The sequence below is a fragment of the Miniopterus schreibersii genome (genome assembly GCF_964146895.1).
Source record: "Miniopterus schreibersii genome assembly, chromosome: 2".
Classification (NCBI taxonomy): domain Eukaryota; kingdom Metazoa; phylum Chordata; class Mammalia; order Chiroptera; family Miniopteridae; genus Miniopterus; species Miniopterus schreibersii.
Genome location: NC_138102.1, coordinates 144,401,855 through 144,418,013, shown reverse-complemented (window position 1 = coordinate 144,418,013; position 16,159 = coordinate 144,401,855). Strand labels below are relative to the sequence as shown.

Here is a 16,159-nt window from a genome sequence, read left to right as displayed (position 1 = left end):
CTTCAAAAGATTATTGAGAGGTATAAATGAGAAATGCGTAAAAACATTTAACACAGTGTCTGGAATGTAGTAAGTTGTAATAATCACTGGTTTATTATGACTGTCAGCTATTATGATATGTAAGCCTCATTAGGGACAAAGGTTGATGCAGAGAGAGACACTGGGACAGAATTAGGGACCCAGCCACTGATCCCAGCATGGTGACCAAGAGGAGGCCCCGAGCTGAGGTGCTCCCCTGCCTCTGGAGCTGACAGGCACAGACTTGATGAGTAATTATAGGATTTTGGGCCGAGATGGCCCAAGCAACTGCCCACCCAGCCACATTCTTCTGTCCTGTGTGTGGGAAGCTGGCTGTTTATGTGGCTGCCGGGACACTGGTTATATCTAGCACCTTTTAAACTCAGCACCCCCAGGGACAGTTTTCAATGCTTGGAAGGAGAAGGGGTTCTCTGTGGGCATTCTACTCCTTCTACAGGGCACCGCCTCCGTTCTCTCTCTGCCAACCCTTCAGCCACTCCCTGCTTCTCAAATTGGACGAGTCAGACGGTCAAAGAACAAGGCCAGACTCTGTACAGTCAGTCAGTGGAGACTATTAAACTTCAGTTCACCTCACCTGGAGCCTTGAAATGATCAAGAAGTCCTGGACAGATGTAAATTCCATCACAGTCCCCAGCCCCATATGCCTTTATTAGCTAGCACACACATGGTTCTATTACTTCCATGTCCTTTCCTCAAAATTGATGCCCAGGGAAAATATACACCCCTCTCAATGCACTTGACAAAAATGCAATTCAATGGGTATTAATTGAGCACCTAGTATGTGCTCAGCACTGACACTATGCTCTTGGGTTAATGGAACAGAAGGCCAAGTGTGGGGGAGGATGTGGAGCCACGGGATCCCTCACCTGCTGCTGGTGGAAGCCCAGTGAGGAAGAGCTTCAGCTGCACCCAGACACCCTGCACAGGGCTCTCAGTCAGGCTGTGGCATGTCCGGAGCCATCTGAGCACAACACATCAGACTGGCGAACACATAAGCCAGAAACCAGGTCCTTAAGTCGAGGATGATACAATTATTGTAGTTGAAAGGGACTTCAGAAACTCATCTAGCACAACTTTTAGAGATGAAGTCTGCATCAAGTATTGAAAGGATTGGAAACAAAGAGAACTTTTATTCACTACTGGAAGGAGTGGGAGGTTTATTTTGGTTTTTGTTTGTTTGTTTGTTCGTTTGTTTTGGTACAGCCACTGTGGAAAACAGTTTGGTGTAAAGCCAAACATGGAATTTCCTGTGAGCTAACAATTCCATTCCTAGGTATTGCCCTGGAGAATGTCTACACAAGCGCCAGGAAATAAGCACAACATATACCAAGCAGTATTATCTCATCACACTAGCCCCCGACTTGGAACACCCCAGACGTGCATCGACCAGAGGGAGGATGTGCAAGTATGCCACAGTCTCACAATGGAATACTACGCGGCAGTGAAAAGTAATGAGCTACAGCTGTGGGTATCAACCTTGCATCTCAGAAACATGACACTGAGTAAGAGAAGCGCATCACAGAGAACATAAATGTATGTAAACTCGGAGGACATATAGAGCTAAATATATTGTTTTGTAAAACATACATAGATGGTAGCTTACAAAAAAAAGCAAGGAAATAATTGACCAAAATTCAAAATATCAATCACTGTGGTGTAGAGGGTGAGGAAGAGGATGCCCATGGACAGGGCAAAGGGCTCTAAGGTTCTGTAAATGTTCCATTCTGAACTTAGGTGGCAGGTACTGGATATATTATGTTATTCTTTATACATAAGTGTGTTGTATACACATGTGTCTATGATATACTTCACAGTTTAAAAAAAATAAACAAAAAGAACTGACAAATCTGAGAAGCTAAATAACTTTCCCAAGCTCATCAGCTAACAAATGACAGAAAGAGAAATCAATTTACCTAATCTGAGTTTACCCAGACAGCCATTCCTGGATCCTAAAGGGACCTCTCGCAGTGATGAGTTTCTGATCTAGTACATTTGAAAACAATTGTAAGAGCCTTTTATTTTCACTCTTCAATTCCCAGTGTTTTGAACAGTGCCTGGCACACAGTAGGCCCTTGATGTATATCTAGCAAATGACTGTCTGCACATGCTTTTCAAGGGCCTATTTCATGCCAGGCTCGTGATTTACATCGTCTTCAGTCCTCACACAATCCTAAAAGGGAGTTATTATAACCCCTGGTTTACAGATAAGAAAACTGAGATTTGAAGAGATTAAGAAACTTGCCCAAGGTCACAAGCTAGAAAGTGATAAAGCCAGGATTTGAACCCCAAGTGTGTCTAATGTGTTTCTCTCACTCCACCAGGTTGCTGGCATGGCTTCTAATAGCACTGTCTACAGTTCAGCCATATACCAAGGAACCCTGGGAACCATAGACAGAGCCCCTTCTCCTCCTCCTACCTCTGTGCCCGGCTCTGGCACTTAGAGTGGTTTGTAAAGCCAGGCCCAGCACCAGCAAGCAGTGTAGAGCAGTGATCACGGGTTAACTTTGCAGCCATGAGCAGGTTTCTGCACTTCTTTAAACCTTGTTTTCCCCATATACACTCTGGAGAGAATAATAGTAACTCACTCCAAAGAGAAGCTGTGATGATGGAAGAAGGCCAGCAGCATGATGGGCACAATGCCTGGCAAAGGCTGCAGATGAGGCTAAAGTTCACTGCTCCCTCCAGGTGGGCTAGGTTCAAGAGGATTTTTTTAAGGGGTAGCCTGGAGGGGAAGAGGTAAGCAAGGTGAGAATAGCTCCCAGGTGACAATGGCCTTTTCTTTCTTGGTATACTTAGCTCATAGAAGATTATCAATAAAGAGGCTTGTTTGAAATTGAAAGTATTTCTTATTTGCCTTCCAAATCATTCAGGTCTTATTTGCTCCCATGCAATCACTCCGCATAGAGCTACCTCTCTCCAGTTCTTGTCAGCTATTTTTACCCGAGTAAGGAAGGTACCCAGGACTGCTGGAAAGGCGTGGAGGCCTGAGGGTTCTGGCAGAGGGAGCCTCCTTCTGAGAGGACACTGTCCCCAGAATAACCTTTGGGCAAAACAAGCTTGCTCCCAGGTTAACTTGTTCAAACTAGTTAGTGAATCTAACCCTGCCGCTCACAAACGTTTATTGCAGGCCTATTATGTGCAAGGCATGGCCCTGAATGCCCTGTGGCTGTCCATAAATGCAGAGGTGGTAGGGTTCCATGGAGGTTAAGACAGGCCCAAGTGTGAGTCCTAACACTCCCACTCACCATCCATGTCACATGGCACGCTTCTCAATCTCACCAAGACTCAGCTTCCCATTTGTAAAAGGATCATAACAGTTCTGTCTCACAAGATTGCAGTAGGCCAGGGAGGTTGCGCATGCTGTGTACCTAGTAGAGCACCTGGTAAACTGAGCTGAGTGCTCTATGAGCAGCTGTTCCTGAAGCTACAACTCCAGTGCCAGCAGGTGGCACACACTGGATGTGTTACCAGCAAAGTCTCATGGGTGCCCCACAGGGCCTTGAATGTCACACTTTGCATAACACCTCAAAGCTTCAACCTCTCGTCAGAAGGCCAGAGAGAGGCAGCAGCTTCCCAGGAACCAGCTGCTAGTCCTGCCCAAACTCCACTTTCCCGCTTGCACAGCTGCCCACGCCCTGCTCAGGATCAGGACTCTCCCCTGTGCAGAATGGGGACTTTGTGTGGTATCTGGTTCTGAGAACACTGCTTGGTCTATTCCTTGGCACGAGACCTGCAGGGCAGGTTTGCAAAAGCATGACACACACTCGGAAACCTGCTGCTTCTGCCTCTCACTCCTGCCACTTACAGACCAGCCCCCCTCCACCCCCTGCCGGCCCAGAAGGTCTCTCCCCTTCCCACTTCCCCATAAGTCACTTCAAAGGACGGGACTTCCCAAGAGGTCTTCAACTGCTTTTGCCATTTGTTGGTGATGAGAATGACTTCCTTCCTGCAGAATAGACAGAACCACTGCACAGTCATCAAGGAGGCTCCACCCTCCAAGCTGACGTCCCAGTCACTAGAACACTGTTGCTCTGGGGACTCTCCAGGGAGACCATCCTGAGCATCTGGACCACAAGGACCAAAAACTCAGAAGGGAGGGTAGTTTCTCTTCCACATGTCACCAGGACAAGATGCAGTCCTGCCACCAACGCCTACGACTTGGGTTGAGTAAGAACAGCCTGTCTCCACCCTGAACCATTTCCCCAACAGTCAGGCCAGAGCAGAGAGTCAGACTCCAGTGGCCCGGGAACTGACCTCATCTCCTGCTAAGCAGCTTCTCTCTGGCTCTGGCTTCATTTTGCTTACTGCTTCCCCAGAATCTGATTACATGTGACCTGTGCCCTTACTCCACACGGGCAAGGTTTGACTACCGTTCCCTTTCTGGTTGTTTACCTGATTTAGAGCTGGATGTTCCCATGGAATGGTGTGGCCCCCAGAGATCTGGGAAGCAGAAATGGGGGAAGAGGGAAGAGGGAAGCACGGGGCTGAGTCTTGGCTCTGTTATAAATCCAATTCCCCCAGGGGCAGCTGAAGGGGAATTGGCAGGCCTTCCTGTCCCTGTCTGAGGTAGGGGTGGGGCAGAAAAACCAAAGGTGAAGCCAGTCACAAGTCAAGGGTGAAAGGAAGTCACCAGAATGAGAGGTATGCTGGGTCCTGGGAGAGGGTGGCAGGGAGCAGTGCTGCCCTCAGGGAGAAGAAAGGAACTGGCTAATAACACAGGGGAGCAGGCTGGGGGCAGGGGAAGTTGAGGCTGCCCTCAGAACTAAGCTACCTCCATCTTCCCCTCCCTACTAAGCACCACCTTCATTTTGTCCTCCTCATTAAACCCATTCCCACCCATCTTTCCCTCTGTAACCTCCGCTAGGTCTCCAGTGATGTTCACTAGAATGACTAAATATTCCACTTTGCCCTGGACAGTTTTGGTTCATTGTCCCAACACAACTATTAACAGCACCCCCTTTTACTCAAAAGTCTCCCAGTTTAGACGATAAATTATATGGTCAATCTCTAGCACATCCAGGAGGCCACTGACACAGGAGGGTCAAGGGGAATCGAAGAAAAGTATAATTAGAAGTGAGGCCCTGGTGGCCCAGAGCAACAGCCAGGCTGTTTCTGCCCAGCCAGATACCTTCAGAACTGGACAGTGGTAGAAGGAGAGCTGCCCATCCTGGATTCATACCATTTCTGGGAAGAGGCCTGGTCTGGTGGGTTTTGCTTCCTCTTATTCCTCAGAGGGCCTGGCACTATGCTGGGCACACAAGAGGCTCTTAATCAAATCCTGGTATTTCCTTACTTTCCTCTACCTGCATCCAAAACAGACTTGTAGCAGTGACAAATGGAAGACTGGAGTCTTACAACTGATCCTGTCTAGTTACCAACCAGAATGCCATCCTAGCTCAGACTTCCAGGTGCTCCTGACTCTGGCTTTCTGGCCACTAGAACCCAACTGCTAGATGTTGACAACAGCAAGTTCCCAGCAGAGGCAGATCTTGGCCAGGATGATTGCTGCCTCCTTAGGATGTGGGGTAAAAAACTGAATAACAGATGCCTTCTCCTGTCCTGGATAACCATTTGGCTTGTCCCACTAAGCCCCAGGCCTTCCTCTAAACATGGAACACATTGGCTTTAGACACTAGCTATTCTGGGAGTGGAGGGTGGGGTTCAGAAGGTCCTCTTGGTGTTTCCTCTGGGACTTAGTCCCAAAAGGAGATCATTTCTGAGGCTGACTAGGAGAAGAACACTGAGAAACCCTAAACACCAATAACCAGGGTGCACCACACCTTCCACAATATTTATATAACTAAAGTCTTAGCTAAAGAGCTGTGAGGGGTCAAGAAAGCTTTCTAACTCTCATCCTTTCCCTCCTTCTTTACCCCACTCTCCCCTTTTCTTATCCTTTAACTCTCCCCTTCTATCTTATCCTTTGCCGTGGAAAGGGTCCAAGTTGTGACTGATGAGGGACCAGCCAAACAGAAGCCATAGGACCAGCCAGAGTACAGACTGAATTCCCCAGCTTTTTTCAGTTTGTGTCAGCCCCACAGCTGGTTGTGGAATCTTCTCAAATGGGTCCAGAGAGGCCAGTTGAGTGAGGCGCAATGGGCTCTGGGGCCTCTATTTCTGCTCAAGGATCTGAAACACCCAAAACAAAAGCCAGAGAAAAAATTGCAGTCTTACTACCTCCAGGTCTGACTGCCTACTAGTCCTGACACCATTCCAGAAGGACCCACAGTCCCTCCAGTACTTGACAAGGAAGAGATGAAGAAGCTCCCCGCCAATATACAACACTCTCGGTTCATCGAGTTGAGGCTCCAGTGTCCAGATAACCCATTTTGGCCTCAGCAAACCACTTCCATTCCCTAGCCTGGCTTAAAAACCTTCTTTGCCAACACCATGGCTTCCCTAGTTCCAGAACCTTCCTGATTTCTCATGCACATACACCTCAGTAACAGAGGTAGGCAGCTAGTAAGATCACCGGGCAGAAATGGAATGAGGGGCTGGAAAAGTCTGCAGGGCTGGGATGCACCTCCTGATCCCAGAAGAGACGTGGATTTATCACAAAGCCATAATCCCTTCACAGTCAGCCCCTTCTGGAATCATATCATAGCCATCCCTTAATGATGGCTGCGTTGGGTGTTTCCTTCAGGAGTGGCCACCACCGGCCATGAGGAAGACGGCTTTCCAGCAGGGAGTTGGAGCAGAGCTGAACTCTGCCCAGGAGAGCTTCAGCAACGCTCTGAAAATGCCTGCCCAACTGCTTGCCTGGGCTCTGGCCCTTCTGGCTGCAGCTGAGCCCAGACAGGAGGCTGACTCACTCACCACACGGAGTAGGAGGAGGAAGAGGAGGAGGAGATGCGGGAAGGGCCTAGGCCCAGAGACCCAGGGCTCTCCCTGCCAGGCAGACTGCATCTCAGCCTCAGTAATGCACGGGGGAGGTGGGCAGTGTCCATTGCTCCCTTGAGACCACATGTGGCCTCCTAGATACGTCCCCTGAATCTTCCTCACCCACTACCCACACTGTGCCAGCTTCTCACTCCCCAAACAGAAACCACCCCCTGAGCCCCCTCCTCTATAAGATGCTTGCCCCTGAGTTCTGCTGGACATTGGTGGATATCTCCTGGGAAGTAAATCCAGTGCCCTAGGGCCAACTAGGTCTAAAATCATTAGTGGTTAAAAAAAAAAAAAAAAAGAGTCCAGAACAGGAAAGAAAAAAAGTACTCTACTTAAAAGATCCAGCTCCACCATGGCAGGTGACCATACCTGGATCTTACAAGACAATAAGGCTACACACAGTCCACTCCTGAGAGACCTTAGCACCATCCACAGCCAGTCTTTCCCTTTCTTACTACTCCACTCCATGCCAAGGCGCCCCGACAGAGGAAGGAAACAAACGCTTCTTGTTGCCCAAGTGCTGAGCACTGTGCTAGCGGAGCATTTGTACGTTAAGCTGCTTGAGCACCGAAGAGGTCGCTGCTCCCTCCGCCAGCCTGGCATGAACTTCAGCTCTTTCTCAGACCAGTGTCTGTCCCCTCAGTGACCCAGCCTCATGGCACGACAGCCCGGATCTTAGTCGCCAAGTTTGCCTCTGAGGCTTAGACTCTGCTTCTTGCACCTTGGCACTCAGGCCTGGTGCCCCTGACGCCGCGACCCCGGGCCTAAGGCCGACCCCGGGACCCCCTTCCCCGCCGCTCCCGGGTCCGCACCTGGTCTGGCGGGTGGGCACGCAGCTCCGCGCTCCGGGCGCCTCTGGCTCGGCTGCTGCCTTTTGACAAGCAGAGACAGCCCAGCACCTGGCCCCGCCCCCGAGAGGCCCCGCCCCCGAGAGGCCCCGCCCCGGCCCCGCCCACAGGTCCAGTCCATGCTTGCCTGGAACTCCAACCGTGCTTCAACCATCTTGGACTTGGAATCAACCACTGCACGGTGGTTTGGGAGACTCTGCCCGGGGTAGTCCTCCACGACTGCCGTCCATGGGGCAAAGCATGCTTCTGAACTCCGTGCGTGAGAGTTTTCGATGTTTACGTGTGTTCAGATCAGCGCTTCTGCCTGTGATCATCTGGGATGTATCCCCCCACCCCCTGCGGCTGTGGTTCTACCCAGCCCGCTGCGGACGCCTTTTCAGGTGCGTCACCCCCACCTGAGCTGACCCGGCCAGGACTTTGTCGTCTTCAGGGCGCTGGGGGGCGCCTGCCGCCGCAACCACGACTCTCACCGAGCTCCGGGGAGATCCCGGGCGCAGCTCGCGCTGTTACTTATGCAGAGCGCCAGGGAGCTCAGCCTGACCCCACACGCTAAAATAAAAGAGCAAACAGAAAACGTGGCCGAAGTGGAGTTGCATCATCGCCCTCACTCGCGACCCCGGCTGACCACGTTCCTTGCCAGTATAGAACCTCTTCCAAGTCAGCTTAGTCTTAGTTCCCCCCGGTTCCTGGTCCCCAGTCCCCCACCCCTCACCCCATCTGACGGTTGGTGTGAGGAGAAGGGCGGAGGTAGAGTACATCCTGAAACCTAGAACTGTAGGTGGATCTGGAAAATTAGCCATAGAAAATTTTGGCTACAAATCACTCTGCTCAGCTTCTTTGGCTATGTGGTAGGTAGGAACCGCTCTAGGTGCTAGAGGAGAGATGAAAAAGACATGGTACATACATACGGCCAAGAGATATATGAAAAAATGTTCAACATCACTAATCATCAGAGAGATGCAAATTAAAACGACAATGAGGTATCACCACTTCACACCTGTCTGAATGGCAATCATCAATAAATCAAGTCCTGGCGAGGGTGTGGAGAAAGGGGAATCCTAGTACACTGTTAGCGGGAATGCAGACTGGTGAAGCCACTGGAAAGCAGTGTGGAATTTCCTCAAAAAATTAAAAATGTAACTGCATTTGACCCAATGATTCCACTTCTAAGAATATATCCTAAGAAGCCTGAAATTCCAGTCATAAAGAATATATGCACCCCTATGTTCATAGCAGTGCAATTTACAATAGCCAAGATCTGGAAACAGCCCAAGTGCCCATCAGTAGATGAGTGGATAAAGAAGCTGTGGGACATTTACACCATGGAATACTAGGGCTGTTAAAAAAAAGGATCTATTACCTTTTGAGATAACAGGGAGGGACCTGGAGATTATTATGCTAAGGGAAATAAGCCAATCAGAGAAAGACAAATATCACATGATCTCACTTATACGTGGAATCTAATAAACAAAATAAATTGACAAAATAGATCCAGAGACATGGAAGCATGCAACAGACTAATGAATCTCAGAGGGAAGGGATGGGGGGAAGGAGGTGGGAAGAGATTAACCAAAGAACTATATGCATATATGCATAACCCATGGACGCAGACAATAGTATGATGAAGGCTTGAGGAGGGGGTCAATGGGGGGGAAGGGGGGACATCTATAATACTTTCAATAAAGATGATTTAAAAATTAAAAATAAAAGAAAAAGACATGGTTATCTCCTTCTTAGAGTTCACTGTCCAGTGGGAGATTGTACATATAAATAGTAATTACAACGTACTCTTCTACAATAGAGATGCCTACCAAGTCACCCAGCAGCTGGTGACCTCCTTTAGTCAGGGCAGATACTTCCTTTAACAGAGGAAGAAACCATGGCTCAGATGTACAAGCCGAGCAGGTGGGAAGCTGAGGCGTAGAGAGGTAAGTGATTTGCCCAACATCACACAGATAAAGGACAGTACTAGAGCCCAGCAAGTCTGCTGGTGCAATGGCCTCTGAACCATTTCTGAGACAGCTATGCTAGATTGTATGGTACCCAGCTGCTCTCAAACTCTCAATAATTGGATCAAGAAAAGTGGACTGAGTCTAAACAGAAGGAAGAACCTTCAAACGGTGAAGGCTGTTAAGTCCTGAAACAGTTCATTAATGGAGTATCCTGGAAACATTCTCTGGAAAGGTTTAACAAAATAGAAGAGAGATACATTGTTGGATTGAACTAGGGAACAGACCATCTACTCTGAGAAACAGATGAAAGAATGTGCTCTTTTGGAAGTCCGGCCAGTCTGATGGATGGATTCTCACATCTAATGAAAGTAAAAGAATATCCTTGCCCAAAACATTATGGGAAAGCCAGCAGCAATTCTCATGGGAAGAAAAGTGTAAGAGGAAATCTCTGACAATCAACAATTTGGGACATTCTCAAGAAGTACCACAAGCCTCTGGGAAAAGTTAATGACTCAGAAGTCACTTCTGTGATGCTTAACTGGCCAAACAGGTCAACCTGGCATCTTGAAAATAAACCTTATCAAAAAGTGATGGAAGATGAGTACTGAGTGTTCCATCGTAATTAACTGTTAGTCTCTTTTCACAGCTCTTCATTTGATGAGTCAGGCCAAGTAGAAAATACTCTCTCCATTGTAAAACTGATGTGCAGAGTTGTCAGAGTTCTTACAGCTGGGGAGTGACGGAGCTACCTGAACCCAGGTCTTTTCTCTGCACTGTCCACTGTTCCATGCTGCCTCTCTCAAAAAAATGATGCCTGTGGGCTTTTTACCTGTTGGACCATGATCTAAAAAACCCAGCCTTAGAGAACTTAGAGGCTCTGGGTTTGGCAGACTTGCAGGATTATAGATGTCATCACTGCCCCCCCCATGCTGTCATCAGCCCCATCACTATGTCCCTAACCAAATTCTTTTTCTCTCCCCCAATAACTTGCATTTCGCTCTCTCATCTGTCCAGACTCTCTTCTTTCAGATCCCATCTGTCACATTAGACCTCTCCCACCATCTTCAGGCCAAAATTACCTATCAATTCTCTGGTCTTTGTATGTATTGCACGATTTATCACCTGATAGTGAGTCATCTTGTATTTATGTTGAACAAAGCTGGATTTTTTTACTTCAGCTTTATTCTTAGGAAGAATATTATTTTGTAGAAGTAGAAAAGCAAAATACATGAGTTTCAATTCTCCCGGTTTTGTTGCAATCACTAATTGTCTCTTGATCTTGCTTCTCCCTAGCAAGGGACTGGGAAGGGAGGTTGCTATCTGTACCCTGTTCTCTTGAAGATTTTTACAACAGACAGCACTCCTGTACTAGAATTAACAGCTTCAAACTCCTCTAGCTTGACTGCTATACGATACATGTACCAGAACCTCTGCTGAAAACACTAATTTTCTCTCTTTTCCCAAAAGAGAAATACAAGAAACGTTTCTTATATTCTCACTTTTCCCTGGGAAGGGTAGTCCTTAAAGAATGTTCAGATTGTTTTTTGGGAGTTTTTTTGTCAGTTTTCCTCTCTGAAAAATTACATCAGGGATCATCAACTAGGCACTTGCTATGTGCAGGATACCATATAGTGCCATAGACTCAATGGTCTTTATAGGAACAAAACAGCCCTTCCAGGTGTGACCTGCCTCGGAGAAAAGACTCTAGAGATGCCAGGCTGAGGCTACCTCAGTGTACTTCATTTTGCAAAATCTGGAGAAAGGCAGAGGCCGGCCTTTCGGCCTCTCTGCCATGCTTCAGGTGCCTGCGGTGGCTGGAGCAGGCCTGCAGTAAGACCACATGACTGCGGCCTATCCTCAGCTGATAGCCCCCCTTCCCTGCAGCCTGGTCACTATCCTCGAAGCTGGCTCTCGTCCTCTGAACTTCTTGCCATGGTGCCAGTGCTCGAGTAGGTCACTTTGTCCCTGAGAAGTTCCCAGAGACCCTGTCCCCAAGGACAGAGGTTTAAAAGCTGTCCAGAGGCTGCTCTCTTGATCCAGGTAAAATGTGCCCTTTGAGCTCTCCCTGGAGTGCTCCCATCTGACTGTTTGCTTTTCCTTTTTTAGGGCCCTTTTTCCCCTTAAAAACTTTATGGTTATGGGCATGGTGGGAATGAATGGAAGACTCTCACTCAGCCAACTCCCAAAGAACATTCTGAAAGACACAGAGTCATGGATTCATAGAGACAGAAACCACCAGGCCTCTCAGGCAGTTCCCTTGTTTTAGAGATTTTTTAAAATAATTAAGTCCAGAAAGGTTAGCATTTTTATCTTTTCCATGACATGTTAGGGCTGTTCTCTGTGCTTATGGAATGAATAAATGGAAGGAGCTGTAAAGAGGAAAATCAACCCAAACAAAATTATCTTTCCAGGACAATGTTTCTCAAACTGTTAACTGTACCTCATAGTAAGAAATCAGTGTTATCATGACCTAGTGTACCCATGCCTATAGATAAGTTTTATTAAACAAGAGACACCCTGCAATGCTTTCTATCATTTTCTCTTCCCTCCCTCCCTCCCTCCCTCCCTCCCTCCCTCCCTCCCTCCCTCCCTCCCTCCGTTCCTTTTGTCTTTCTGTCTTTCTTTGGGGGATCCACCAAATTGATTTCACAGTCTCTAATGGTTTGTGACCCAAAGTTTGAAAAAGTCCCTCACCATGGGATGCCCTCATTTAGCACCTGCAATGTGAGATTCCCAGAAAGGCCTTTGAGAGACCAGCCCAGCTTACACAGAGCACCCTCAGAACCCTATAGTGGTGGTGGCTCCAAGGCTTTAGAGGACGCTCCCTTCGAGGCCACATTGGTCAGGGTTGAGTCACTGAGGCAGAATGGGTCTCCCCAGTGCTTGCCTCTGTGACCTGAACTCAGCTCTTATCTTACCATGCTCCTGCATTTTCCAGCTTTGGGGGGTTCTTTCAGCCTTTATGGCATCTCAGAAATTCTGACTCCTCCAGAACAGGACAGCTGTGGGGGACTTGTATGCAAAGCCATGAGCAGTGAGTGAGTGTCCACAGACTCAGCCTGCCCTAGAAAGAGTAGGGCACCGCCAGTTACTCAAGCCAAATCCATCTGGCTCCAGGGCTCCATTCCCAGTAGCCCAGCTCATGTCTCCATCCTCGGGGCTTTTGGCACTAGTCTTTCCCACCTGCTCCCACCTCTTCGAGCCCTAGGCTGCCAGCCTGCTGGCCCGCACACAGCGTCTGCTGGCATGGTAGAGCAGAGGCCGGATGAAGGAAGGTGTAGACTCCCACCTGCACCTCCAGGGAGAGGCAGCTCCAGAGCTCTCTTAAGCTCCCAGGTATTTGCTTGGCTCCCATCCAAACCCCAGCATACAATGATGACTCTTCAAGCCCCAACCCCAACCACAGAGACCAGCGGAATACACTAGAGGCTCAGGGCCTCTTCCCATCCACGACCCCTGTAGCTGTCAGTTTTGCAACTACTACGATGACTCTAGGAGGAAACGAAGTGACCCTATCCCCTCGCCCTTGGGGAATTCTGACTTACCTCCTCTAGGGATGAGCATCTTGTGGGAGAGCCTAATGAGGGAGGTAAGATGAGAGGCTCTGTGGTGTGGGGGTAGGTATCCTGATAGCAGGTGAGAATGTCACATCTCTGCTGAACAGGTCAGTAGGGAAAGGATGACTGTTTTCAAAAGAAGCCTCTCTCCCCCAGAGGAAGGTCTCCAGGAAAGGAAGACAGTAAGGCAATGGTCTCCTTTTCTTCATACCAATGAGCAGAAGCCCCACAAGCCTCATCCTGGGCATGTCTGCTTCTTTCTCCAGAAGAACAGAAAGGACATTCCGTAAGCAACCCAGGAATGCATTAAACAACTCCCCTGGGGCCCCAACTCCAGAAGATATGTATGCTGACAGCTCTTCTCTTCTGCCTTTGGCCTCTGAAATGGAGTAGACATGCTGAATGACATGGGTGCCCCTCTCTGTTGTATTTGCTTTGTTTTCCTGTGTCATTAACATGTCATTAATGTTTCTGGTGTCCACCTCACTTCCAGCAGAGATTACTCTGGACTACATAACAGTGATGTAGTGCTGACTTGTATCACCCACAGGCCCTGCAGCCGAGAAGTGGTCTTTAAATGTTTTTTATTGTAAAACCCTAAGGACAAAAAAGTTGTCATCCCCATATGTGAATATGATTTTGAAAGTTCTGGCATTAGCTCACATTTTCAAGTCCCATTACACAGTTAGGGTGAGATTCACCATCAACAATAATGAATGTAAACTTGTATGTCAAATGATGTTTTTTACTTTTGAAACTTCTCACTGACTTCCCTGGCACTCTTTCTTCGTACTCAGGTACCTCATCCAACAGCCCGCACATGTTGCCAGTCTGATGAGAGGACCAAGCGAGGGCGCCAGTGTTAATCTCTATGTTAAACATATTAAAGCTTGATTTTTAAAGGTAAAAATATCAAAAAGGAACCCTTTGACACTGTCCTCCTATACCCAGTGGATCATGTAGCTCACCTTCCCTTGGAGGTCTTTGCTTTAGGGAAGAGAGAAGTAGGATTTAGATCCAAAGGGTGCAGCAAGTTTAGGTGACCCATCCACATTTGTCATCAGTGAATTTCTACCACCTTGATCCAGGTCTCACTCTTCTCATCACTCTGTATCTCCTCTTCCCTCTGTTTTGTGGAGAAATGGAAGCACACTGTGGGTGTGAGAATCTGTTGAGGGTTGAGAAACTAAACTCTTGGCTTATTTAATAGGGCCTGAGGCAAGATCCAGGTAGAATTCACTGTGATCTGTGCCTGGGATCACAGCTGGTAATAGTCTAATGCCACAGGCCCCCAACCAGATTAAACCAGAGACTCAAACAACACAGACTCTCTAGGAAATGGCTATCAGCCTAGGTGGTGGCCTAATTTTGGTAATTAGGAATAGGAGAGTGACTGTAAATTCTTAGTGCGGCCACCACCACAAACCTGCCCTCAACGTACAATCTCAAGAAGAGCTGTCACTCAGATGGGGTTCCTGGAACCTCAGAAGGAGGGGTGTCCAGCTTGACTGACTTTTGAGTAGCAGCTGCCAAGCCCAGAAAGAATGTGGAGAAGAGGCCCAAACCATCAGAGGTTTCCATCCCTTCTTAACAGACCTCATCTTGGTGGAATGTTTTACCCTTTAACCTTCCTCCACCCACTCTTCTTCCTCCTCTGTCCAGAAAAGCCAAATGCTCCTTCTTAAAACTTGCTTTCCTGCCTCCCTCCAATCCACAGTTCACCTTGCATACCTCTGTACATTATTCATCGCCAGGCTCCTCATCTGTCAAGTGATGGGGTGTTTAAGGGCCACCCAGAGCTGATGGTCAATGAGTCTATGACTTGGACCTGCCCAGAAAGGAGAAGAATATCCCAGCTGCCAAAATTTTCCCACATTCTCCCTGCCTGTCCCTCCACTGAAACCCAAAACACAGGTGAAGATAGCTTAAGAGAGAATATTTAAGCAAGTAGCTCAGGTGCCCAGTCATGAAAACACAATTCATTGGCTCCTCACAGGATTGGGATGGAGGTTCTGAATAGGACACTGGACTCAGAACAATGAAGTACAACAACTGAATTTGTGTTATGTCCTTAAAGTAATCTCAGTACCCCTGTCCTGAACCTTATGCTGGATCTCAAAAGGAATTGGAAGTAAATCCCATAGGCAAATGTCAAAATCTCCACCATTGCTTTCTAGAGGTGATTGACTGAACCATTTCCACCATTGTTGGGAGCTGAAACTCTAGAGAAATACACATCTTTCCATCACCTTTCCCTCCCCCACCCCATGACGCCTAAACTTTGGACTGATACCATACACCCTATTAGTTATGACAACGCAGATAGGTTGAGTTTGCACCTACAGCTAGTTTACTTCCTTGTCACAGCTCTGAATGCAAGGAGACACAATCCCTGCTTTGTGGTTAATAAGAGTCTCCCCTCCAATCCCTTGTTATCTATAGCATTAAGCTATCCGTTAGCATTTGATCTACAGCAATTAAAGATTTATTGCCATGTTTCTTTCTCCAAAACAGCACACACCCTTTAAGTAGAGAGCATTTGAGGACAAATGATGTTGGAACCAGAACAATTGACAAAGAATTGTATGTTTCGAAGTGGCATTACCTTTATCTCAACCCCAGCCTTGAAAAAGATGTTTCATTTCTAACAGTACAATGGGTTACATACCTTAAACAACCTTCCCAATTGAAGCAACAATTTCAACAACGACAATTTTAATTAAACAACATTTTATCTTAAATATATCACCAAGCTGGCATAAAAGAAAGGAATCTGCAAAACTCAAAATAAAGCAAAAGTAGGAACAAGGGTTGGTAAGCAAGGACCAAAGCTGGTCTTTGCCCTGAGAGAGTCTTTTGAACCCTGATAATCTTG

General features: G+C 47.7%; 1 protein-coding gene across 3 annotated transcripts in view; it reads right to left on the bottom strand.

Annotated features, from left to right (window-relative positions):
• VDR (vitamin D receptor) overlaps nt 1-13,336 on the bottom strand; it is a 59,258-nt gene extending 45,922 nt beyond the window's left edge. The window contains exon 1 of one of the 3 annotated variants that reach the window (XM_081129804.1): nt 13,273-13,336. In XM_081129804.1, coding sequence (XP_080985930.1) covers nt 13,273-13,291 — 19 coding nt within the window. In that variant the 5' untranslated portion in view covers nt 13,292-13,336. Of the gene's footprint in view, nt 1-7,739; nt 7,816-13,272 lie in introns of those variants that run through there. The other 2 variants (XM_081129806.1, XM_081129805.1) reach the window with 2 other exon arrangements.
• Between the last annotated feature and the right edge of the window lie 2,823 nt (nt 13,337-16,159).